The sequence below is a fragment of the Etheostoma cragini genome, chromosome 5 (assembly GCF_013103735.1).
Source record: "Etheostoma cragini isolate CJK2018 chromosome 5, CSU_Ecrag_1.0, whole genome shotgun sequence".
Classification (NCBI taxonomy): Eukaryota; Metazoa; Chordata; class Actinopteri; order Perciformes; family Percidae; genus Etheostoma; species Etheostoma cragini.
In genome coordinates this window covers 26,227,308-26,253,511 of record NC_048411.1, presented here as the reverse complement: position 1 = coordinate 26,253,511, position 26,204 = coordinate 26,227,308, and the positions used below count along the sequence as shown (strand labels likewise).

At 40.0% G+C, this 26,204-nt stretch overlaps 1 protein-coding gene and 1 long non-coding RNA gene across 2 annotated transcripts in view; one reads left to right on the top strand and one right to left on the bottom strand.

The window, feature by feature from the left end:
* Window positions 1–10,021: 10,021 nt before the first annotated feature.
* fgf5 (fibroblast growth factor 5) lies at window positions 10,022–22,691 on the top strand. Its single transcript, XM_034872930.1, has 3 exons — window positions 10,022–10,834; window positions 13,466–13,569; window positions 22,132–22,691. Exons 1-3 carry the CDS (start codon window positions 10,624–10,626, stop codon window positions 22,498–22,500), a joined length of 684 nt encoding a protein of 227 aa, XP_034728821.1. The 5' UTR covers window positions 10,022–10,623; the 3' UTR covers window positions 22,501–22,691.
* Window positions 20,585–26,204, bottom strand: part of LOC117945456 — a 21,872-nt gene continuing 16,252 nt past the window's right edge. The window contains exon 3 of the long non-coding RNA XR_004656812.1: window positions 20,585–20,595. This is a non-coding gene — a long non-coding RNA (uncharacterized LOC117945456). The remainder of the gene's footprint in view (window positions 20,596–26,204) is intronic.

The window sequence follows — 26,204 nt, the reverse complement described above, 5'->3', positions numbered from 1 at the left end:
CCCCCCCCCCCCCCCCCCTTCATGTAATGAAAGTCAACCCAACTTCATCAGTCACAGTAATGACCAGAGCGCAAGGAAGGGCTCAGGTTGAGAGTTGGCTCATCGTGTGCCCGTCTTTCCGGACACACAGCTAAAACAGCAAAGCTGGACATCTTACTTATTTACAACTGGCAACCATCTACTTTTAGCTCATAACACTACACACACGCACACACACACCCGCACACAACCGTCTCCTCAGAGGCCGCAGAGAAAATGCATGGTAAAACTACACGGAATTGATCTTTTTTTCTTCTTCTTTTTTTGCACCGCAAAGAGCACATGCCATTTTAAATCTAATTCAATCTATTTAAAACTGCTAATAAAGACAGAGCCAAGCAGTTGTAGAATACATATTTAGATGATTTACTTACAACTAGTGATGGCAGCAACACAAGTCCTGCTTCAAAGATTTTACTTTAGTGAAAGTACAGATGAATCAGCAAAACTCACTTCACTGGATAGAAAATAATGATAATAATAATAATAATAAATTGAGTTTGTACAGTGCTTTTGAAGGACCCAAAGTGGCTTTCCAGGGAAAGGTGGAAAACAATGCAAGGCTAAACAGAACACAACAAACAAAATAAATATTTTTTTATAAATAGAAATTAATATGACTGTAATACGTCTGATTTCAGAAGGCTTCAAATTGTAAGATGAAGTGCTGCAGCGTACACAGTATACACACTTATCTTAGAACTTAAGGCAGATGGACGTAACCCTCAGGTAAAGAAGAGCGATTAAACCCAGAGTTTACAGTACATCCCAACATTGGCTCTCTGTTAGGACTTTCAAACTTTACATTCAACAGGCCTTGCCTTGTGCTTCAGTCGGCGTGCTCAGGAATCACTTCTTCCTTGCAGAAACGTTAGCGTGTCAAGTGAGGCAGCGGAGGCAGCGTGAAATACCAGCATCTGGCCAGGAGAAATCTTCTTGTGTGCTGAGGCAAAAAGCAGATGGGAAAAATGTGAACAAACACTTTACAGGCATTTAACTTTATGTGTTTGAAAATATGTGTTAGTTTCTTAGAACTTCTTCTCATTTTGAAAAAAGTGAATGCCCTACTGTCTATTCAGGAGCTTTTGGGTTTTAAGCACTGAATCCAAACTGCTCCAGACTCTGAACACAAAGCAGGAATATGTTGACAAAGTTAGATTTTAAAGTATAGAACTAATTATGAAAGAGTGTTTCTTTTTTTTCAAATTCAGGAATGAATCAAGATAAAAGAAAATGTGTGTGTGTGTGTGTGTGTGTGTGTGTGTTGCTGGCACATTCTTGGGAGTTCAAGTGTGTGATCAGGCCCAGGGAAAGGTCCAAATGAAGACGTATGGGGGCCCAGGGGTGGGCCAGATGCAGAGGTGAATAATGGATTAGTGAAGATCGGTCTGGCTGTTTCCTGTGAGGAAAAACAGACCACATTTATCTTCTGTCCTCTGTCCCACGGCCACCCAGGGACCACTTACAGGAGAAAGATCTAAGTCTGATGTGGAAATATCTTCAGAAGAGATTTTCTTAGAGGAAAAATAGATGAACCATCATGAGTCCGCCATAACAAAACAAAACAAAGATTCTTTGTGTGTGACCTGTAGATATGAAAAGTTTCTGGAGTTTCGTGAGAAGCTAAACAAATTAAATCTAACCAGAAGTTCTAGAAACTAGAAACTAATCTAGTTGGCTCAGAGACACTGCAGTCTTGTGTAACGATTTTCTCATTTGTTTTCAGCAACAGCCAATTTGGATTTTATTGTATTTGTGACGTAATCTCGGGAAGTGCAAAAAAAAAAAATGCATGGATGTCAGCTCTTTTCTTAATAACTCCTTTTTATGGGATGTCTGCATCTACAGTACATTCCAGGTCCTGAAAGCCTGTTTGCTACCAAGCAAGTAAGATCCGTATTCTGCACAACTCAGAAATATAAGAACATTTAGATTCTGCAAGAAGTTTATCTATAGGACTTAATTTATGATGATTTCTGAGATTTTAGAACGCCAAAGGTGATATTCCATGCAGACTTTGTCATATTTACGTTTTGACCAGCAAAGAATGGTATTTCAAGAATTTCAAATATTCTTCAGTACAAATATCACAAAGTCAGATTCCAGCAGAAGCACAAAACACACAGCACTATCAGGCACACGCTTCAGCTCCATTCCTTTCTGCTGGATGAGCTCCATGTTTGGGATTGCAATCAGCTGCTCTTAGTTGTTTTCACCGGGAGCTGAGGACCTCCAAGAAAGCATTTCATCATCTGAAATCCAACCAGCGCACTTCACCGCCTCAGGAAGTTGACCTAAGCTCTGCAGGAACTAGAACCTGCTCGCGCACCTTAACTCACTGCCATCTGAGTGCATAGCAGTGTTGTGGTCAAGACCACCTAAACCGAGACCAAGTCATCATCAAGACCAGACTGTATCGAGACCGTGATTATACCAAGACAGTGAGGGGTTTTAGACCAAGTCAAGACCAAGACCAAGACAGGAGGAGTCCAAGTCAAGACCAAGACCAGGTTTGTGATGGACAGCCGGAGCTTCTTCTCCTCTCTCTCCCGCATTCACTTTCTTGGGAGTGTGTGTAAAGGGTACACCGAGAGGGAGGTTTACAGTATCACATTTCAAATTAGATATAAGTCAAGTTATTGGTTGTATTTGCAAGTTGTAACACATCTGCCTATATCAGACAATGAACAGGCACTTTAACAAAATCCCTGCAGTCCACCTGCTCTTCACCAGTCTTGAAATAAAATCCTGAGTCCTCTTTATAAGAAACAAGACTGTGTAAAAATGTGGTTGACTGCAAGACAAGACTGAGACCTTGCAAAAGATCAAACTTGAGTGCTACAACACTGGTGCATAGAACATGGTTTTTACACATGTAGACTGCTTTCTACTTTGGTGTGTACTGACGTTTGTGGGGCTGGTTTCTATAAAACTGATTCTTGCTGACATCTATCATTATAATGGTTCTGAAAACAGAGATGCAGACTCAAAAGCAGGACTCAGAGCAGTCGAGAGCAATCAATCATTTACTTATCAAAGCTCAAAGCAGATTTCAGGCAGCAGGTAATCAGTCAGCATGGATGAACTAAGCAGGAAAAGGGCAATCAGGTGAAACCAGGAACGTGGCAAATGGACTGGGGGAAAGGGGGCTGGTGAACATGCAGGGCAGAGGATTTATATGTAACTGTGGTATATTTGATTGATATTGCGACTGCGACATGATTCGCGGTAATGATGGGAATGATCATTTTTGTATCGTTATTCTCATTGTCATTGAAAAACATTCAAAATAAAAGAAATTGAACTGAATATTTTTTATAATATTTTTGCAAGGAGCTTTACCAAACTCAGATTGCCCCCCAGCGATTTTGATATTGCACTAGTCCACATTGGAACTTTAATGAAAACGTGGTTAATCATGCAGCCCCAACAGACCACATGTTGTGCTGATGGGTGAAGGGATCAGGTGGCTCGGATCGGGCAACTGCAGAGCAGTAGGTGTCTGATATGACATGAGATGTTACTGACCGAAAAAACAGGTAAAGAGCAAAAATGTGCAAAATAAGTAGCCGTTGTGACAATCATATAATTTTCTGATAAATAGTCTGTGTTTCATTTAAAGTGACATCCGTATTTTGTTTTTGTGAAACCATGTCTGACCTGATAAAAGACACAATTCCCGGTCACTGAGGTCCAGGTACATTTCCTCAGGGCCCTCCACACAGCATGTTCATTAACAGTGGGTGCAACACACACACACACACACACACACACACACACACACCCCTCCATTCCTCTCCATGCTGACAGGTGGTGTGTCTGTAACAAGTCAACAGGTGTTGCGTTTTGTCTGCCATGAGACAGCAAGCTGAAAAAAAGAAAGACAAGCAGCAACATCCTTGTCCTGCTAAATACTGAGAGAGCTCCACGTTGATCACCTCAGTCTGAAGTTTAGTTACAATGCCCGGCTGTTTTGCCCCGGCTTTGCACTTCTCAATGCTTTTCTCATGTCTCTCTGTGATGATCCGTTCTCCCAAACACTGTCTTCTCATTTCTCAGAACTGTCTGTCAGGACGGGCCTTGTCCAGTTAATGGGGATCAGTTTTAACTCAAAGAGTTTGTCAGCAGAGTGGGAACAACGCAACCAATGGCAAAATCTGTTCACAGCAGCAGACAACCCATCGGTGAGGCTCCAGAGGGGCTGCTGATGGTGGGAATCACTGACTGGGACGTCCCACGATGTGTTTGTGGATTCAGTGACACTTTTGACGTTACGCTACTTTAAGTCAATACAATCAGATGGCAGTGATTTGTTTGCATGTGTAGATGAAAACGACCTCTTTACACTGCAAGGCATGTCTTCCTTCTTGTACAAAGCATTAGTATAAACATTGTAAATCATATATGAACAGGGTTGATGAACGTGAAGGGAACTTGGCTGACCTCTTTAGCCTTAGCAGGAAACTCAGCCAAGCCACCGCAGAAAAGCCATCTTAAAATATTGGGTGGCCTAAGAATATGTACACACAAACTGAGTGTGCTGAAGTAATTTGACTCCCATGAAAGGGCTCGAAGAGCAAAATAATATACAACAATCTGAGGCACAGCTCATTAATTCTGACCCATACATGCTGGACAAGAAAATGCTGACTCTAATTCATTTTTCCACATCCCTGCCAGTATGAAAATGGAAAACCTGCTCACTGTCAAGGATGAGCTTTTGGGGCCTTTTGTGTGCAGTTGATTCAAGAAGTTATATTTTTCCAAGAAGGAACAGTGTTGAGCTTTTCAATGCAACAGTATGTGTAGAGTAAAGCTCTTGACACCCAATATTTTGTTACAATATGGCATTTTATATAATTTGACCATTTTAATGTCAAACCACTTTTAAGTAAATTATTTCAAACAAAATGTTGTTGTTAGAGTGGAGAAACATGATGTAGACCATCTTTTTGGTAACCTGGTCCACTACACACCTGGGATTTGAGTATCCCAGGACTTACATTGATACATGAAGCACGTGATGACTACATGGGACACCTGCCACGTACTTGGGCAGGGGTGGCCTGAAAAAAGCGAGGTTTAATCCCCAGATAAAATCTGGGAGGTGAAAGTGAAAGAGAGGGGCTTGTCCCTCCTTCAGTACCACTGCCCTTGAGCAAGGGCTTTAACCTCCAACCGGCTCAGGTATGAATATGGAACTGTGTGACTATGATAGGTTGTCATTGAAAATGAGAACTTTTTCTCAATCGACTTACGAGGATAAATAAAGGATTAAAAAAAATACATGGACCACATATGTAAATTAGGTTATAGTTGACACTGGTTTCAACTAAGAATCTTTATACCGTCGCTGTCAAATAAACAAATAAATATATAACAAATGATTTATAATTCCAATACATCCAATTGACTTTCCTGTTCATGACCGGTTTCAGACCACATCAACTGTATAACTAGACTCTTTCCTACCCTTCTGATTAAGTTATCTAATCCTTGTTATACCATAACTTAACAAACATCACATACTCGTCTCACATTTGTAACTTAAAGGTCCAACGTTTAGGAATTTCCCCCCTCTAGCGTTGAGATCGTGTGTCGCAATCGACACCTACACCTTGAATAAACATGGCGTGCTGACCAAGCATACGTATGTGACAAGCTGGTAGTGAGACTATGTGTTGACTACAGAGAATGGTCCAATATGAACTTCCTGTCGGGTGCTAGGGTTGAAACGACCCACTATACCATACTATACAATACCAGGGGTGTCAAAGTCAGTTTAACTAAAGGCCACACTGAAAATAACAACATAACATCAAAGGCTAGACATGGTCCTTTGAGAGAAAAAGTCAAACAAATTTTAACTGTATCATTGCATGTGTGATGCGTCATACAGTCTTCTCATTTACAGCTTGGTCAACATAAAGCCCCATAAAAAGTAACTTAACCACCCAAGAAAATAGCGACAAAAAGTTGAAAAAAAGAGTTGGAAAATGTGAAAAAAACTTTAGCATTGCGACAAAACATTGAAAAAAACTCTCGAGGAGAGCAGTTGTAGCCAGCTTTAGTTAACAGGATTCGTAATGGATTCCGATGGTTGTGACTGCTCTTCAGAACGACTCTGAAGCGTTTTCTTGATCTGACGTCACTATCGGCAGAACATTGTTTGTCTGTTTCAGGATGCCACATGCTGTCGTTGAGGCTTTGTTTGTTTGCTTATGCACAAATATGTCTTGGAAAGTTTAAGGAATATTCGTCATCATGGTTACATTGATTATGTCAACCAAGTGGTCATAGTCAGGGATCGATGGTCATGTTAAAAAAAACAACGTTGACTGTTGTTAGGAAATGAGAAGCAAAGAGCGGTCTCCTGTGTTAAAGTCATTCTGCAAATTTTTGTGTATTGTAGTAATAATGTTACACTCCTTCTTCTTTGCCCAAAAACTAACAACACTCCATCTTCCCCACACCATGAACCTTCCTCATGAACGTTATCCATAGACACCCGTACTCTTTCACTTTAAGCATATTCTCCCCTTTTAAATGAACACTTCTACCTCAGTGAAACTTCTCTGAACATTGTTGATGTTGCATCTCTACATTTTTTCCTGTTTTGATTGTTTTTCAATAAAGAGAAACAAAGAGACATATTCTCCAAAGCTGAAATGAGACCTTCACTTAGAGATTGTCCGAGTATTACATACAGCACAAAGTACTCCGTATTTAAGCATCAGTGGACATCAGAGGAGTATTGTCATGATGTTGAAGCTTGAGAGCTTGGCTGGTCAGATGCTCCAAAACGATACCCTCTCCCCTTAGATTGATCGCTGTCTTTGGGCTCAGACGGTTCCTCGCCGCAGCAGAACCTGCTGTCTGCCGTTTGCTTAGACTAAAAAGCTGCTAAAAGCTGGGATCAATGGGGCGGGGGAATCAATCAGGATCATCCGTGTTTATACGACTCAGGAGGATTACCTCACTGTTGCTGGAATGGCCTCACAGGAATGACTGGCCATTAGAACAGTGGGACTAAACACTGGCCTGCTGTTTACATAAAAGGTAATGTGGGCCCGGCCCGGCTCTGTGTGCCAGAGACAATTAGGCCCAGATACAGGCCGTAATCCACCACAGCATGCGAGGTAATCAAATTCAAACATAGCTGGGCCCCCAAAAACAATGAAGGACGAGATTACAATGAAGCATGTGAAGACAGAAAATGAATAAGCTTAACACCGAACATGTGCCACAGCTACAGTCACCAAGACGCAAAGTAAACAGCATCAGATAGGTGTTTTTATTCAGCGTCTTTGGTTGGTCAAGAAGTACAACAGGTATGGCATGGGTAGGTCTTAATATTTTTATTTTGTTGGATTTTTATTTTCAAATCTTTGATTCTTCAAACTCTGATTAAGCACCTGTATTTCTGGAGGCAAATGTCAGCTCACAGTAAAAAAGAAAAAGAAAAAAGAAGCCAAGTTGTTATCAAAATGAAAGATTAAAGTAACCAGAATGTAGATTTAAGGACAAATTCATATTTTTCAAGAATTTCTGTAAACAATGCTAGCAGTCCTCCTGTCTATAATAGCCAAGAAAAGATCCATGATGTGTGAGTCTACTTTAAGTGATGGGGAACAAAAGTCCTGATTAGCTTATTAGCTAATTTGAGGTTTTAGCAGAATGAGTTTGACAAATCAAGTGTGTGGGGTGAAAATAAGCTGTCTTAAAGAGAGTGACAAGTGATGAATCATTTAAATTGTGAAAGAGAACACACTTTCAGCCAGTCTCTGCTTAAAGGAAGTCATGGAGTTGCAGTCAGTTGTACACATGAAAAGTGACAGAGAGAAGTTCAAATTCGGTCGGCTTTCTTAGTTCATAGCTTCTCTGTTTTGGAAGGTTACAAAATAAATGTTTTAGATGGTTTCTTTTTGTTGGCAGACATTTGGACTTTGTCAATATAACCTCGGTAGTTAACAGTAAGTTGTGTCTTGAGTTGGCTGTGTTCAACTCCAGTGTCCTAGTGATGGTGAGCCATCATGAACAACACCAGGAACACAGAAGCAACTAAATGGAATTACGCTATAATTCATTTTATTTATTTACACCTGTGCACTTCCTTCTGTGCCATTTAAGAATGTTTTAGTTTCAGATGGAATGCTGGCTGAACTTTCTGACCTGCAGGGCTCATTTACATTCCTGTAAAATTCTAAATGGACAAAAAAGATCCTGATGATTACATGTAAGGCGCTGCATGACCATTAAAGCCTGACCGATATATCGGCCGATACTTGGCATTTCCCAATCTAACGGTATCGGCATTAAGATTATTATTATTTTTAAATATTCATTTATCAGAATCAATGATTCTGATAAATGAATATTTAAAAAAATAAAAACAGACGGTGAACCATGTTGAGTGTTGTCGTTGCATAGTTTGTCCACCAGAGGGCGCTCTGCAACGTCCCTGTTGGCCACACTGATTTATTAAAAGTGTTTCTGTTTGAAGGACTTTAAGTTACATATCTTAACCCTCGTGTTGTCCTTGGGTCAAGTTGACCCGTTTTTAGTTAATTTTTTTTGGCAGAAAAAAAGGGTCCGTTGAAATGAGCGCTGAAAATGTCGACATTAAAAATATCCCAAAAACTTTGAAAAAAAAAGATTAAAAAACGCCATTAATTAACACATTGAAAAAGTGACAAAAATGTGTGGAAAAAAGCGATAATGTTTTAAAAAAGTGACCAGAACCTTTGTTTTTATCATAGTTGACGGGAAGACAACACAATGGTTAAGTTTGTATTTTCATACATTTTATTTATCAGAACTTTAATATATTTTAATGTTTCCCTGTTCTGTTTATACAATAAAACAAATTATTATCATATTATTTTAGTGATAACTCATAAATAACAACAAATAACTAATGTTTGGAAAATGTGTTTACGTTTCGTAATGGAGTTTTGTTAAAAATACAGTATATATCGGCCGATATATATCGGAATATCGGATTTTTAAATAACCAAATATACATATTGCTATATACTAATCTACTTCTTGACTACTTTGATTCTCAAATCTCAGCCTCCATTATTCAGCCCCCGCTCCAAGTGCAAAACAAAAGGTCATTGCGCCTTTGCTGTTTTAGCCCCAAACCCTCATCTTCTCCAATCCATCAGATTTGCTGTATCTTTGGACTGTTTTAAGCAGCTTCTAAAAAAAGACACACCTTTTCCTTTACATAGATCTCCATCCATGTCTTCTTTTTTGTTTCGTTGTAGTTTGGTCTGTATCTCACTGTGGTGTGTTTAATGTTGTCATTTATTTTTAACTTACTGTACTTACAATGTTTTTATACTTACAGGTTTTGCGTTGATATAGACTAAATTGACAGAATCAAGAATGGATGATTTGTGCTTCTTTCCCAAATAAATGAATGACCAACTTACTCAAAGGCTGACAGAACAAAACCTGCTAGATGAAGGAATCTTAACAAATAATTTATTTCCACTCAAATAGAATCAGGAAAGTCACCTATAGTGATAAATAGGTATTATATTTTCTAAACAACATATCTCCGTTGTTCTTCTTTCTCATTCCATTCAGCTGCTGTGGTGAACTTCTACAGTAACACATTTTTATTCTTTAGACACTTTCCGCATTTGTGTGATTTGAGTGTTTCTTTTAGATCATTAGAGCTGATTCTGACTTTACATACTGTTCTATAAATAGTGTGTTGGTGTTTATTAATCTGTTGAATGACAACCAGTAGAGACAACTGCACTAATCAGTTAAAATCACATCCTATTATAACTGGTTACTAATACAGGTGAAGTATTATCTAACTATTGTATTATCTTTAAAAGGTGTAGTCTACATTTCTACTAGGCACTTTTTTTCTCAATAATCTATAATCTGATAAATACATTGCCTCTTCTGCCACTGTACACTGTTCAGAATACATCAGGCAGCTTGACAGACGCTTCTCCTGTAAGCATGTGGACGCATCGGATGATAAGGTGGACTAAAGCCTATAAATACGGCTGGCAGCCTCCCAACTCTGCTGCACCACCTGATGATCTCTGCTGCCTGAACCCCACCGTCCTCCCTTCTGAGTTTAACGTGTCATTATTTCGGTTCAACTCTTCTTAAATTGGAAGAAGCGCCGTCAGAAGGGCCGTTTTAGGTCTTTTCATGTGTGAAATAATCGCGTCCTCGATCTAATACGATGTCTCCCTGTGCGTAAAATGCCGCGGTCAGTGCGTCCTGGCGCGGACTGTTCTTTGGAAAATGTGCGGTGTCAGTCGCGTTTACTTCACGCCCCGCTGCTGTGGATCGGTGCTGAGCAGGAGTGGCATCTCGGCGACAAAATCTGGATGAAAGAGCGTCCTTTAGAGCTCCGGCATGCATCGAGTAGTGAGATCATTGGCGTTATAAATATCTCCGTGCCAGCAGAACAACTCCAGCTACTGCAGCCGGGGTAATGCCCAGGAGCGCTGCATGCGTGTGTGCGCACGGTTTGTGGTGGCCAAACCTCAGGAGCGACACCAACAATGCTAGAAGTGGCCTAGCGGGTGTCTGCTTTTTGGAAGAATGAATGTTCCTCTTTATCTTTTGACCGTCGCTCACTTGATTTGCGCCGCCGCCGGAGCAGAGCACGTCTCTTTGGAGCGCCAACTTCTGGAGGAGGGGATACGCTCTGGACGCAGGATTTGCAGGCTCTACTGTAGGGTTGGCATCGGCTTCCATCTCCAGATTCATCCCGACGGCAGAGTCAACGGCAGCCATGAGCCCAACCAGCTGAGTAAGTCATTCACTCCGGTTTTTACACTAACTTCTAAATTATAAACGTCTACCGCGCAGATGACTCCTGTGCGTCCCGCTGAGAATGCGCACTTGGATCCACATTCCTGCATTCGTCCTAATCGATTCCCTTCTGTTTGCAGTTGTATCTAGGCTATTTTAGATGACATCTCTTGACGTTCTAACAATACTGATTTACACAGGAAGTGTGTAACGACCGCACACCTAAACTTAGGCTGCCTGACCCTGTGAAATATCTAAGCAGCGGGCATCTGGTTGACGAGCCTTGTTTGTGTCTCTCCGGTATGTTGGCAGGTAGACTATTTTTAAAAGTAACAGGTGCAGCAGTGACACACCAGGGATGTATTGGATTGCCAATCAGTACGATTGTCATCAAAACAATGTTACGCCATGCAAACCAGACTGTTTTGGCCTAAACTGTTTACCTCTACAACTAGGGAAAATAGCGTTTGTTGTAGATGCATATTCAATGATTTGACTTTTGAAAAAAATAGGTCACAAATCAAGAAGTAAAGAGCAATTATAAGTTGAAAAGCAAGTTCATTATAGAGCTCTGTGAAATTTCATTTTACAAGCTGATTAAGAGAAATAAGATTTTTTTTTAAATTAAAACTACACTGAGTTACTTTGCAGTGGGACAGAAGGCTTCAAGCAAGGTCATAGTGTCCAGGTTGATTTGATGTATTTCTAAAGGGTCCAATAATTTAATCAGCAAAGCCCTAACCTTGGATTTTTAAATTGATAATTGAAAATTTAAAGAAAAACCAAATAACAATATATCATTTTCATTTTTGTATACACACACACAAGAGCAATATTGGCCCAGTTATGTCGGCCATTTGATCAGTTCCTCCTATAAAAAATGTAGAAAATTCAATTACAACTAGTGCAAAACTAAGAGATTAAAAATTATCAGTGTAGCAAGACCTTTTACTCTTGTATGATGTCCAAATCCATCGGTTTTGAGATTTGTCTCACAACTAGCGTCTTAAAATAAGGAAGATGACTTACATCAAGATTTCACAAGATGTTTGGAGTGAAAACGATGCCCCTCAATAAGAAAACGTTATGTCTGAAATCAAATAGAAAATAAGATATCCACACTCAAAACTGCTCCACCAACTCAGATGCATATGAACAGGAAATATTACCCAGCACACACCAGCTTTCAGCTACAGGCAGAACAGAACATATCAGGACTGTTAGCATGAGTTGTGACTAGAAACACTAAGGTAAACTTAAAATATCTTGTTACTGTAGCAGTTTTCAAATGCCAAAGCTTTGACCGTCCTGTATGTGAATCTCGTCCTGTGTCATTAAGTTCAGAAGAATAAATCATAAATCAGATTTTGGGTTTTTACTGCACCATCAGATTCCTCATTGCTCCTGTGCTGACGAAAGAACCAACTTTCACCATGGAAGTGCACTTGTGCCTCCATTTCATGGTCCCCTTTAGAACAGTTGTCAGGTTACATGGATTTCAACGCGACCGCCATGTGGTTTTGAATCTTGCATGACAGCGGTGGAGACGAGCAGGAGACTGGTTGTCTTAGATTTCTAATATGAAGATTATTTTACCATCACACTGCATTACATGTCATAACACTGCCTCACAGAATAATGCCAAACACTTTGTACACCGCTCCATCTCCATGACCATACTTTCACTTTGCTCTGCCATAAATAAAACTCACTTGACTTCTTGCTTTGGCAGCAAATGTTGCCAAATGAAAATTGCAAATTATCTCCACATGAATTACACTTTGTAGGAGTAGTGTTTTTTGTGATATTATGCCTAATCTTTACCCACTAATCAATCTTTAAGCATCTGGGGTCTAGGGGCCTAGCTAAAGAGCAGCCTTGTGGTTGCTTATGGCTAATAACACTGACTGGTGATCCTCAGGTGGTGATCCTTCCTCTGTGAACTCCAGACTGCTACCGTTAGTCCCACAAGCAGTGTCAAGTTAACCACCGACTCGACACGTGTGTGCTTGCAGAAAACATTAAGCAATGCATGTAAAAGTATTTGTGCCTGGCGCAGACTGTCCCAGGATCGTCTGTGGTTTAAGGCAAAAGATAATGGCCACACAATGTGTTCCCTCTGCTCTTCCATCACCGCTGCAGTGTTCTATTGCATTGAATGAGCTGGCTTTGTTTCTATTTATCAACAGTGATAAAACATAATGACCAAACCCAATGAGTAAATATTAAATGAACACAGCATGAAACTGCCATGTTCAATTTTCTTTTCTTTTTTTTAACTCTGGAGGATGTCACTATGAGTATGCAACAGCTAAATGTAACTCAGCATGGAGATGTACTAACTACTTACTTAATTTTTAATGCGCGTTACTTCAAGAGCACAACAAATTTGCCGGCCATTTTTGGTTTTTGAAACTCTTGTTGTCAGAGAAGGTTAATGGAGATAGAAATAAGAAATCATCCTGTTAATTTACTCTCCCCAAACACTAGTGATCTGAATGAATATACTGTAAGATCAAGATCAGTGGACAGGGCCGCAGAGGTGCGACAAGATGCAGAAAACAAAAAGAGGAGTACAAATACACTCTGTCATCCATCAATCATCAGAACATGTTCTTTGTCCTCCCAGGTGTCCTGGAGCTCTTTGCGGTTTCTCAGGGGGTCATCGGTATCAAAGGGGTCTACAGTAACAGATTCCTGGCCATGAATAAAAGAGGACGGCTCTACGCCACTGTAAGTATCCCACCCGCTTCCCAAACTGCTTCTGTTTGTCACCCTGAACTCTTAAACTCACCCTTAGTGTAAACACACTGCTGACTGTGCAGGCTTACTACTTTGCGTGTTATTTCTAAGTGACACTTATGTGTACTTAACAAGTAACCAATTGCATTGTTGTTGTCCAATCATATGGAAGGAATGGCTGAGTTTGGATTTGTAAAAAGTGATGGCATCTTGCTAACATTTACATTCTCACCATTAAGTTAACGCTGAAGATTCATTTAAAGCTGCCATAGTTGATTGTTTGGCCAAACCTATCAAAAATACAGTATATCTTGACTTCTTACCACCTTATTAAGTTAGCAAATGTATTCAAGTATTGTCATTTAGTACAGTTTTGAGACTTGTGCTTTACTTGCATATTTCCATATTCTACTAATTGTTCTTCCACTCTAGTAAAGGTTAGAGGGAAATATTGTACTTTTTCTTCACAACATCTATCTGATAACTTTAATTACTTTGCGGATACAGATTATTCTTGTAAAATGTAATCTACAAAAAAAATATTCTGGATTATTATCAACTAAAATGAAAAAAATAAGACTTATATGATCATATTTTTGTTTACATATCGACAACTACATATTTTAATTTTGCAAATACTTTAGTAGTTTTATTTTACTTTTGAGTTCTGCTTGCCTAACTGTGTGCTGAGAAAAGCTGCATACTGCCGCTGCTGCTACCGGTAACAGATTTAATGAGACTGAACCAAGCAGTAAATATGCTGTAAAACCAAAACAATGAGCTAAAAGAGGCTGAAAGTCTCCATAGAAGTAAGTTGCGTGCAACTTTCAATACACATATAAAATACACGTTCAGGGGTGATTCTAGGATCAGACCTTTAATGTGACAAGGATTCAGTGTCATGCAAAAGTGTTAAGTGATGAATTTGTCACCAAACTCAGGATATTAAACCTTTTTCGAGCCCCCTAAAAAGGGTCTAAAATTGCCCTAAAGTTGTTCTTTGTCAATTATAAAAACATTGATTATTACAGCAACCACATCCCTGCAATAACGTTTTTCTAAATGAACGTACAAATGCTGATTTTGGCAAACCATTTTTTTGTGTTCTGAGCAGACTTCCTGCCATTGTCCATACCTGGCACCAGAATTTAATTTATAATATACTGTAAATCGGCTTTTCATTTGGAGCTCAGATGGTGCGCTTCTTTTAGACTCGTGAAACGGGTGTATTTCTCCATCAAAACGTTGCCTAGTTCAGCTATATTTCTCTTACATATTAGTTTGTGCAATGTTGCATCTGTGCTGCATGACCAAATCCCTGAATCTGACATCAGCACATCTCGGCACACTGCTGTAATCTTTAGCCACAGTTACGAAGACTTTCAAATCCCCCCAAACACACAGTAAGCCCAAATCTGCCCACAGCAGCTCGGTCTTGCTGCTGTAAGCAGGCCAACCGGCCGGACAGTCAGCCAGCAGCCGGACGCACTGACGAGTCATCTGTGAGAGCCTTGGCAGGCGTTTAGATGCTCCCTATTAGCATGTGTTAATGGGAAGAGCAGATTAAATCCTGTCTGGGATGGCTGATAATATACAGAGGAGTGAGCCACTAAGTAAAGATCAATATGCGGAGTAAACAAGAAGCCAGGCAAGCAACAATCAGGGAGCCGGAGAGCCTGTGAGCTGCTGTGGGTTAGCACGCTGAGCAACGGCAATGTATGCCCCCTCAGCTCCTGGTATTGTTTCATGAAACCCTGTCAGCAGGGAGTGATGTGGCGTCTTTCATCAAAGTGCATTCTCAGCCACAGCTTTCAAGAAACTCACTAATGCGAATGTGAGCTGTCCACCAGCAGATACATGTTCAGTTGTCATTCCAGCTTACATAAAGAGAAAATTACAAACTTTCTTGGGGTCAAAGCACACATCAAACAAGGTTTAAATGTAAACCGAAACTAGGCAGACGTGCATAATAAAAAGATTAGTGAGACAAAGCAAAACAGCACACTGCTGGGTATTGCCTCAAACTAAAAACCTGATCATCCTTTTTGATATGCTGAAAGTTTGTCATGTAAAGCCACAGTCTGACTCAGCGAACTCATGTCTGCAATCCGGTCTCATCCGTCCCTTCTTATCCTGTTCCAAACTTTCCACATCTCCTTCTGCCCCAGCAAGGTGAATCATCTGTTGTTTGTGGCTAGTTTTGTTGTCATAAGGCAGAAGTTGATGGCGTTAAAGCTGAGCTGTTCACAGGTTCCAGGATTAAGGGACAAGAGGGATTATTAATGTTGAGATGAGTACATTTGCTGAAAATCTTCCACTAGCAAAAATCATTATGTATCCTCATAATCAAAGGGCAAGTTTACTAGATCATTACTGCCTTGCTCAAGAGCATGTCGACAGTAAGTGATTTGAAAGGGTTTGCAAAATGACCATGCCCTTAAACTTACTATTACCCCTCTCCATCCCCTTGTAGCAGAGAGTGCAGGGGCAGAGGGGTTGTTCAGTTTCCACATGTTAGTCTATTCTGCCTGACTCATTAATCAAGTTGCCATCTATGGCCCCGACCACGGCTTGGAAACATCGGCAGCCTTACTGAGTGTTGATGAATCCATGGCGCTGTCTGTGGTGCTGAAATAGCAGACTGATTTATAATTGCGACTTTTTCTCTAAGCCCTGCCTCATGTCAGATTGATGTTGGCGCTCTAAACTACAGTGGCGGCAGCAGAGAATTCTTTTTGCTGGTGCTATGGGGTTGCTCAACGTTGCAGTGAGGGTGCTCTGAAATGTAGAGTTTCCCTTGACACACGTGGCCTACACACACGCACGCAGATGCGCTCTCACCGCCACAGCGGTTTACTAAGCGAGCAAACGAGAGAGAGATGATGTTTTTCATGCATTAAAGTTGCCGCTACAACAGCACCATGAAACTCTGATTAGCCCACCAATAACGTATTTCAAATACCAGCCAACAAGCCGGGTTTACACAATCATTACTGCAGCTTTCATACAGTAGATTATGATGCAGCAGGCCAAATAATCACACACAGCCAACTACTGTACACACATGAACACACACACAAAAGCATACACACATGCATCCTCACACAATATTTATACCTGCACACATTGTAACAATAGTGTAACGTTTTTCATATCTGTGGTGACTTAATATATCTGATAAAGCCACTGAACCTGTTTCAAACATGCTTTAAGGAATATAAATAAACCAATGTCCTGTGCACTGCCAAACTTTGGATTCAGATTTATTCAGTTCTGTAAAACACATTTTCAGTGTAACGTTAAGGGGTGGGAATCACCGGTCGCTTCCCGATACGATATCATCACGGTACTTATGCCAAAATAGAGTATTATTGCGATTTTAAATATATTGTAATATTCTGCATTATATTGCAATTTATAACCTTTCTTTCCAACTTTAATTTTTTTTTTGTCAGCATCTGTTTTATCTAAAAAGACACATTTCTCAGTTTGTTCATCTCGCATAAATTTCATTGCTGCAAAATGGGATTGTAAAGCAGACAAACTGACCAACACATACATACATAATAATGTGTATATATATACATATATATATATAATTGATACTTGGCAACGGTGTATCAATACAGTATTGCCACTGAAAATATCGCGATACTATGCTGTATCGATTTTTCCCCCACCCCTAGTGATGTTCTGCTACGAGAAGTTCTTGTAAGGGATGTTCTTGCATAGCCTCCTATTGGATGAATCCTCGCCCGCTGTGGCCTCGCTGTGCGAACCCCTGGTCTAACGTCAGTCACAGCAGTAATCACAGGCGCGGTCAGGTCATCTTCCTCCAACCACTTTTCTTTGTCCTGGTTATTGACAGGTTCATTATTTACATCAGTCTCCACACTTTGACAAAAAAAAAACACCCATTACGAATGCACACAGCAATTTCTTAGCTAGAGCAACCCCAAGCTCCTCCCTGGCGCCGCCTATGTTAAACTATTTAACTATACAGAACAAAGAGAGTTGTTCATGGGGCTGGGCGTATCATGGGGGGAACTTAAACGTACAGGGTCTGCCCACATTGTTAAAAAAGGAACTAATCGCCTACTGATCCTCTGCATGGGCGAGTCTTGCTCACAGCTGCATTTGTTTTCTGTGATGAATTATGTTTAGTTTGAGATTGATGGGATTCTCAGTGTCAGAACTGCTGTTACTTGATTTTTTGGGGAACTTTGGAACTTCACCTTGCAGCCATTCTTGCTCTGGGACAACTAACTCCATTCGCTAAGGATAAATGGGTGAAAGCTCAGCACAAAGTTTGCAAGTGCTCCTTGAGTTCTGATATTTCTGTAAAAAATAAAATTGTATGTTCCATTTAACATTTTGTAGCCTCTAGAAAGGGATACCAAGCTTTCAGAATTTTTTTATTTGTTATATGAAGTGCAGTAAATTTAGGTTTGATCATTTAATCAGAGCTCTTTCTTTGCAGCTTTACTACTTACTGTAGATACCTTGCCCTCTGAGAGAATTCCCTGTCTACATGTGGAGCTTATTTTTGCCTCCGGAGCAGCTCTGCCTCAGAGAAATATTTGTATAACTAAAACTGCAATCTGTGTCTACAGCTGCACTGTGCTATTTAACTGCCTTGATGATGTAAACCGCGGAGCCGCAGACAGGCTCGGGCCTCATGTCGGGGTGTCGAATAACACCCTGAACCCTATCTTGTGGCGTCATCTTTCATATCTAATATTTAGATGTTTTCACAGTGGCAATTTATTGGCTGAATAATGTGCGTGGAGACAGATGCACATTGCTTTGCATGACCTACTCCGCAAGACATCACAAACATAATCTTTAGAAATATGAAAGGGTCACCTGCATTTGTTGAAGGAGAGAGAGAGAGAGAGAGAGAGAGAGAGAGAGAGACAGAAATGCAACAACTTGATTTTATTTTTCTCATTTTCTTTTAGATATGTCTCAGCTAAAGTTTATGTTCTATCTATCATGTATTATACTGGATACACTTTTTATGAATGTACAGTAAACAAGAGTAGAGTAAGAATAATATGGTCCTAGCAGACTTCAGTGTATTATCTGCTGAAATTTCTGGTTTTAAGTGGCATACCTCAACATGAAATCTGATACAGACATTCATGATCTCTAGAGGATGAATTCTGTGGTCAAAGTTTCCACTTAGCCTGGGAAATATCTTAATATCTACTAGATAGATAGCAACATGATTTGGTGATGGCATTCAAGGTTCCTAGACATTGCACCCTAATGATGAATGAATTTTTCTCTCCCCCTGACTTTTTCTCTGGTACCACCAGCAGGTTGACATTTTTGGTTTTGAGGGAAATCCCTCAACAATTGACATTTGGTACATGCATTGGTGTCCACCCTCTGGAGGAAATACAACAACTTGGGAATGATCCCCTGACTCGTCATCTAGCGTCCCCATCATGTTAACATTTAACTTAAGTTTGGTTTATGACCAAATACCCGAAGAACTAACATCATTGTCATCAGCCTCACCTGTGCTATTCAGCAACAGTAAGGATGCTAACAGGCTACATTGTGAGAACTTTTACTTGAAACAGAACATTTACTTGTAACAGAGTATTTTACAGTGTGGCATTTGTACTTTTACTCAAGTAAAGGATCTAAATACGTATCCCACCACTAGTTACAAACCCAGTCCCTTAAGTTTGTGCACATCAGAGTCAAGTTAAAAGTGCTCTAGTTCTGGTTGTTTAAGATTTTAGTGGAATTAAAAATAACATGGTACCGTATCGGTCTGTAAAAGTGGTAATAATGAAAAAGATACATTTGTTAAGGAATATCATCAAGGTAGCGGAAATCTGTAACTTTCCACCTCTGCCCTCAGTAGCCCACAGCTAACACCCAGGATCATGGGAAAGGTCCCTTTAAAAGAGTGTGACCAATCCAGCAGGGCAAGAGCCAGGTTAAACAGCTGTACAAGCATTATGATTTTAACAATAAGATCTCTGGAATCCGGCCGCAGCCATTAAATCCTATGAAACACAGCAGGGGCCAAAGCTTTTTTCTGGTGTGTGTGTGTGTGTGTGTGTGAGTGTGTGTGTGTGTGTGTGTGTGTGTGTGCATATGTGACTGTGTGAGAGAGCACATTCATACATGCTCCAATGGATTTGTTTCCAGATGTGTAATTCCCCGACTGGTACCAGAGCTGGTTTGTTGCTCAAATGTAGCGTTCTGTCAAATCACTGCAATCCACCCATAGCAGTGACTCGGGAGTACTGTTCAATTTTGTAATCATCTTTAAAAACAACAGCCAAGAGGAACAGTCGGTCACTTTGAATAACTTAAAGGCTTGTACTATTCTGCCGCAGCGCACTCTCTTGTGACTGGCATGTTTACCAAACGCTGTAATGGCATCATTTTCTGCTATGCTGCACTCTTCAGCAAAGCAGAACAGTTTACTTTATTTCAGAATGTTATACAAGGAAGTCATGCTGCAGCAAGAAAGCAGGCATCCCTGGGTACATGTCAGAGTTTCCCACCCAGGATATTTTTAGGCATAAAACGGGAACATTCAATGAATATCTGCATATCCGTTTTGGAAACGTGGTGTAGCAGAGTCTGATATGTTGTCTTTACATTTTTACTAATTATGTAATAGTACATTTTCTCAACATTTTGCTACAGGAACTTTTGTTTGGTACACAACTTATTTCAATGTGATAGCGGTTGTTTAATTACAGTTTAGACCACCATAAGGGATGTGAGGAGCATATCCTTCAGATAATTATTACTAATACAAAATACAGACAATCAGCATTTTAATCCACTTCTGTAGACCTGCATGTATTGCAAAAAAATATAGCTAGTAGCAGAGGGTCAGATGAAAACTGTTGGGTCAACATTGTTCAACCTGGGCCAGAAACCATGGTTTTGGGGCACCTGGGTAGGTCACCTGGTAGAGCGTGCCCCATGTGGCTGCAGCTGCTGCAGGTTCCATTTTGCTGCAAGTCATTTCTCCTCGCTCTCTCCTTTCATCCATAAGTTGTCCTATCAAACAAAGGCCTACAGTCTTTAAAAAAAAGAAACTATAGTTTGGGGAAATTGATACATGAATTATGCTTATTTCTTCTTATAGTGTGCTGAGGTTTTGACCAGTCCAAAGGAAGCTCTGCTGTTGTCAGTCAAAGCATCTCTGTGATAGGGGAAGTCATTTAGATAACTTTGAAATCCACCACCAAGATGAAAGAGAAATCTTCTGTGATTTTGGGGTGGTGTTAGTTTTGCAGCAGCTAAGCCAATCAGTTCACAATCAGACCATATTATGTTGAACAGCAATTGGACTGTGCACAGAGCAATTACAGGCCGAGATAATAGAGTGGTTGACGTTTTTCCCATTCTGAATTCTGTTGTATTTATAGTTTAAAAAATGATCCAGCAGAAATTCAAGAACCTTTGTTTTCCCCTTCAATTTTGGTCATTACATACAGCAACATAGCTTCCTTATTTCTTCTCATGTGTGTCCCTCCTTGATCTGCTTTTGTGTGAGAAGACAGCTTTTGTTTTTCTGCACGATTTTCTATTCAATTGAATTGGAAAAAGTGTTCCATGGTGAAACAAAGTTGTCTCTTATGCAGATGGGCTGCGGCCCACTGCAAATTTGACAGGAGATTTAGGCACACAGTCTCGGACTTGTGCACTGTATTATACAATCACCTGCATTAATTGCCATTTTGAAAAGAAACAAAGGGCATACCTACTATAATATTTTGTGCATCATGCTCCTTTTCTCAGAGGCAAGAAACACAGGAAGGAAGTACAGATGGCTCTTTGTACTTTCCTTTTTATTCCTTTTTTATTCCCGTCTCATTTTATTGTTCATTTGGATCTAGATCTGTTATTGATCTCTATTCTATATATACTATAAATGCTAATTTTGACTTCTCACTACCTTGTTTTGCCCTTTTTGGCCCTACTTTAGATCTCTGTTATTTTACTGACCTTGTTTGCCTTGCTTGTCTGTCAAAGCACTTTGTAAAGTTGGTTTTTAAAGGTGCTATATAAATATAGGTATTATTGTTATTATCATTATTATTACCCAGAAGATCACAAACGATTCTCATAGCATATGTGTATGAGCATGTGTGTGCCTTTGTGTCAGAACAGGATTAACAAGGAAATAAAATGAATTGTAAGCATGGAGCTTGTTGGTGGAACCCTTACTTTTTCTTTCCCCAATTTAAAGACCATCATCTTAGTAGCAGCTAACAAGAGAAACACAGGGTTAGGTTACATGGTAGCATGCAAACAGAGTTGCCACATGTTCTGCAGCTGAGCAGTGTTTACACGTGGACAGATCCAGTAGGCTATCAGGAACATGTGGAACACTTTACAAATGGAAGAGATTTAAAGGGTTTTTAATTAAAGGTTGATCACAAATAGTCTCAGTGATGAGCTAAACCAATTGGGTGGATGGAGTCCTGATGGAGTCCCATAAGATTAAAGCCAAGAGAAGAAAGGCAATAAGTAACTGTTAATGCCATATATTTCCTTATTTTGCAGGAGTGGTTCACAGAGGACTGTAAGTTCAGGGAACGTTTCCAGGAGAACAGCTACAACACGTACGCCTCAGTAATCTACAGGAACCACAGGACTGGTCGCGAGTGGTTCGTGGCCCTCAATAAGAGAGGGAAAGCTAAAATGGGCTCCAGCCCACGGGTCAAATCCCAGCATGTCTCCACTCATTTCTTGCCCAGGGTCAGCCTGCACGACAACAGCGAGCGAGGCTTCACCATCACAGACAGGAGCAAAGAGAGGAGGAAAACCCCGCCGCCTCCACCGCCCAAACCTCCTCTGGCGAAGGCAGTCCATGCAGGAACAGCAGCGAGACGTACGCAAGTCAAGTACTGGCCCAAGTATCGGTTTGGATAGATGTCCTATAGGGTTTGGCTGTATCTGAAGGATACAAGGCTCATAGACGTTGGACATACAGTATAAGTGATCAACGTGCCGAAAAATATTGATAATGGTCATTTATGACGTTCAAAGCATTCCGGGTATCTATGAAGTGTGTGAAAAGCCTCAAAGTGTGTGTACATGGAGTAATTCGTTAGTGCCCCTGCTTGAGAAAATGTCCTTTAAAGCAACACTGTGCTACTTTTCCCTCTTCGGTCCTCCTATAGGTTGTCTCATTGGAACTACACGTTGCGTGAGCTGTTGTTCCAATGAGACAACCGGCATGGGGACCGAAGAGGGAAAAGTTGCATTGTGTTGCTTTAAAATCAGATGCTGTTAAAGCTGAAATTGATATCGTTATGCATAATCTTTGGCAGATGTACTTCACCTTTTTTTGTATAGTACATTAAAGATGGAAAAGTCTTGCTAGCTGAGTAAAAATGCCGTCAACTAACCATGTAATGTCCTCCAATATTTGTCAATTGTTAAGGGACTGTACAAAAAACATTATAGTCAGTTGTGGACTAAAACAAGTGTATGTATATATTTTTTCTTTTTGCTAAAGAAAGACTGAATTTTACGGAATAGAAGGGTAGGAAATTTTGTTATTTTTTGCCCACCCTATGTATATTCTATTTACGCAATTTGTTTGTGATATTTATTTATTTTAATTTCAAAATAAAAATGAATAATAAGTGATATGCATTTTGCAATTTGCAGAAGACAACATCCCTTTCTTTGCATCAGGGCGTTATTTTCCTCATTATAATCTATTAAAAAAACTATTATAGACACAACTTTCTTTTCTAACTCAGGGGACGGTGTAACAAGATATTCATATTGCTGGGAAAGCTTTTGCATTTTTACAAGTGAAACAGTTTTGTACAGTCCCTAAAGTATTGAATTTATACTCCAAAGTATGATGGGATGATACACACCTTAAGTTTACTAATGTTTTAACATGTGACAGTACACTCCACCACACAGATGACAAAAACATGATACGTAAACAAAATATAGGTTATGGATTTTAGCTTTAAACACTAAAAAATAAGTGTTTTGACACATGGAAAGCTATCTCCAACCTGGTTGGAAAAGTGCTTCAAACGTATCTCCTGCCTAAACATACACACCGACCAACTGTCCCTTTCCTAACACCAGATTTGTGTTAATCAACATGAAATCGAGGACTGGTTCTCTGGAGATTCCCCTCCTCCTCCTAGACAGCTGTGAGGGATCAAGGAGAAAACTGTCCATCAAAACTATCATTTCAGCAACCGGCTGTCCCCCTGAAAAATCCAGAGTCATGACCTCATGGCATTCCCCCCAGGAGTAGCACGCACCGCCGTCACAGCAGGGATAAAGATGCCGAGAAAGAGCAGTCACTTGTTTTGGGGAAGGTTCAAGCCGAAGGTGTATCAGATGGCAAACAGCCGTGAAATGGCCATGTAGGAACATACAGACATCTCTGGGGAGGAAGGCCCAGTTGGCCCCCCCCCCAGAGCCTGAACTATAAATGAAATGCTGTCTTTAATTTAATTGTTTGGATTACTTGAGCTTGGGGTGCATATTTCAAAGAAAGTCATATGGACAATCTGTCAAGCTACTTTGATCACATGGTACTGTCACAACCTGTGTGTTAGGGAAAGTGTTCCAAGTTTCCTAATAAGCCTGTAACAACAAAGACTTCAAAATTTATTTACATTGCAATCATGAGAATTGTGAGTAACCAAGGTTGTTTAAGGTTATGGATATGGTGGATTTTCTTATATATTTATGCAGTTTTATGGTACATTTGTAAACCAACTCTTATTCAACAGTGTAACCCAAAGTGATTTATAGATGTGGTTAAGATCGCAAGCAAACAAGCAACTAGAAAGCACTTAGAGCTGGGGTGGATCCCAACAGTCAGCAACGAAGTAGAATTGGGTTGAGTTTCAGGCCGTATTGTTGTGTAAAGCTACATGCTTGAACCGGAGTCAGGTCTCGGCACTTTGAAATGTAATTTATTGCAATATTTCTGTCTTTCTCTGTCTGACTGTGCTAATAATCTACTCCCATGTGTGCCATGTGTTGCAAGTACATATGCAATGCCCTTTATGTATTCAATGTGCTTCATTAGCCTGGCGAGCAAACCCTCACCAAAAAATGATATAAAGCAAAAATATTGCCCTAGGTCATAGGTTGGAGTCACGTCTCACATTTGCCAGTGCAGTCATTGCCGTTTAAGGCAGATGTTCAAGATGCGTGTATGGCCCGGACGCGGGTCTTAGTTTTGAGCCTGTGCAGAACTCTCCTTTGTGCACAGACATCCATCAAGGCTGCATTATAATCTTAATGTGTTATTTAAAATAAAAATGATGTTGTTAATCTGCATATTCAATCCTATCTGCTAAAACATATGCAAAATGAGACACATGAGACACAAATACCAGTTCATAAGACAAGAGAGGGAAAAAAAGAAAATCTACCTACAGTACTCTACCAGACAAAAATTTAAAAATCTAAGTCAGAAATTAAAAACAAAACCGTGTTGGTGACCTGATACATAAATAGGGACAAATGCTTCTATTATAAGGTTAAAGGTCCCATGACATGGTGCTCTTTAGATGCTTTTGTATGGGGGGGGGGCTTGACCAACTGCCACTATGCTTGTTTTGAAAGAAATGATGTCTCTCTCTCATGGGTGGGCCAAATTCTCTGGGCGGGCAATGCAGAGAAAGGAGAGGTAACCTTGTCCCTTATGAGGTCATAAGGGGCAAGATTCCAGATGGGCCCATCTGAGCTTTCATTTTCTCAAAAGCAGAGCAGAATACCCAGGGCTCGGTTTATACCTATCGCCATGTCTAGCCACTGGGGGACTATAAGCAGGCTGGGGCAACTAATATAAATGTTAAAAAAAACTCATAAAGTGACATTTTCATGCCATGGGACCTTTAATACACAGGTTACTACAGGGGAAATACATCATGTGACCAAGTGTTACCCCATGCTCCAGGTCCCCACTGTTTTTTAATGATCTTCTGTGATGTCATCATGTCTTCAATCACATCCCAAAGAAATATATTTTCTACCAGAATGTTTTTTGTTTTTTTTTTTTAATCTTATGTATGAAGAACAGTTTTTATGTAATTTGACTATTAAAAAAATATACCAGTGGATCTTACATTGTATTATGTACATGAGAAAATCGTACAATGTAGAATTGCAGTAAAATGTAATTCCATGAAAAGATACCTCAAAAATTCAGCAAGCTGCACTTTTATGATGTCAAATCTGGTGATTTGAGCATTCAAGTAGCTTCTGGTGTATTTATATGTTTTTAGAGACAACCCTATTGCAATCATTCTTAATGGCAATGCAGATTAGAAATGTCACATTCGGGCCGATATATGTAAGGATTGTTTTTTTATTTTTTTTTATTTACCTTTATTTACTAGTAGAGTATCCTAGCCAAGACAGGCAGCTGTACAACCACAAATCCAGTACATACAAACGAAAAATACACAAAACATTAAAAACATAAAGCAACTGAATCAGCAAATTCCTCAAAGTCAACCACAATCCTAAACACATCAGGTAAAAAATCTACAGCCAGAGGTGGCTGCCTCCAACTCAATCAGCACCCGCTTAAAAGTGAGACCAGCTCCTTAAGTTCCATGGATTTCATTAACTTGTTC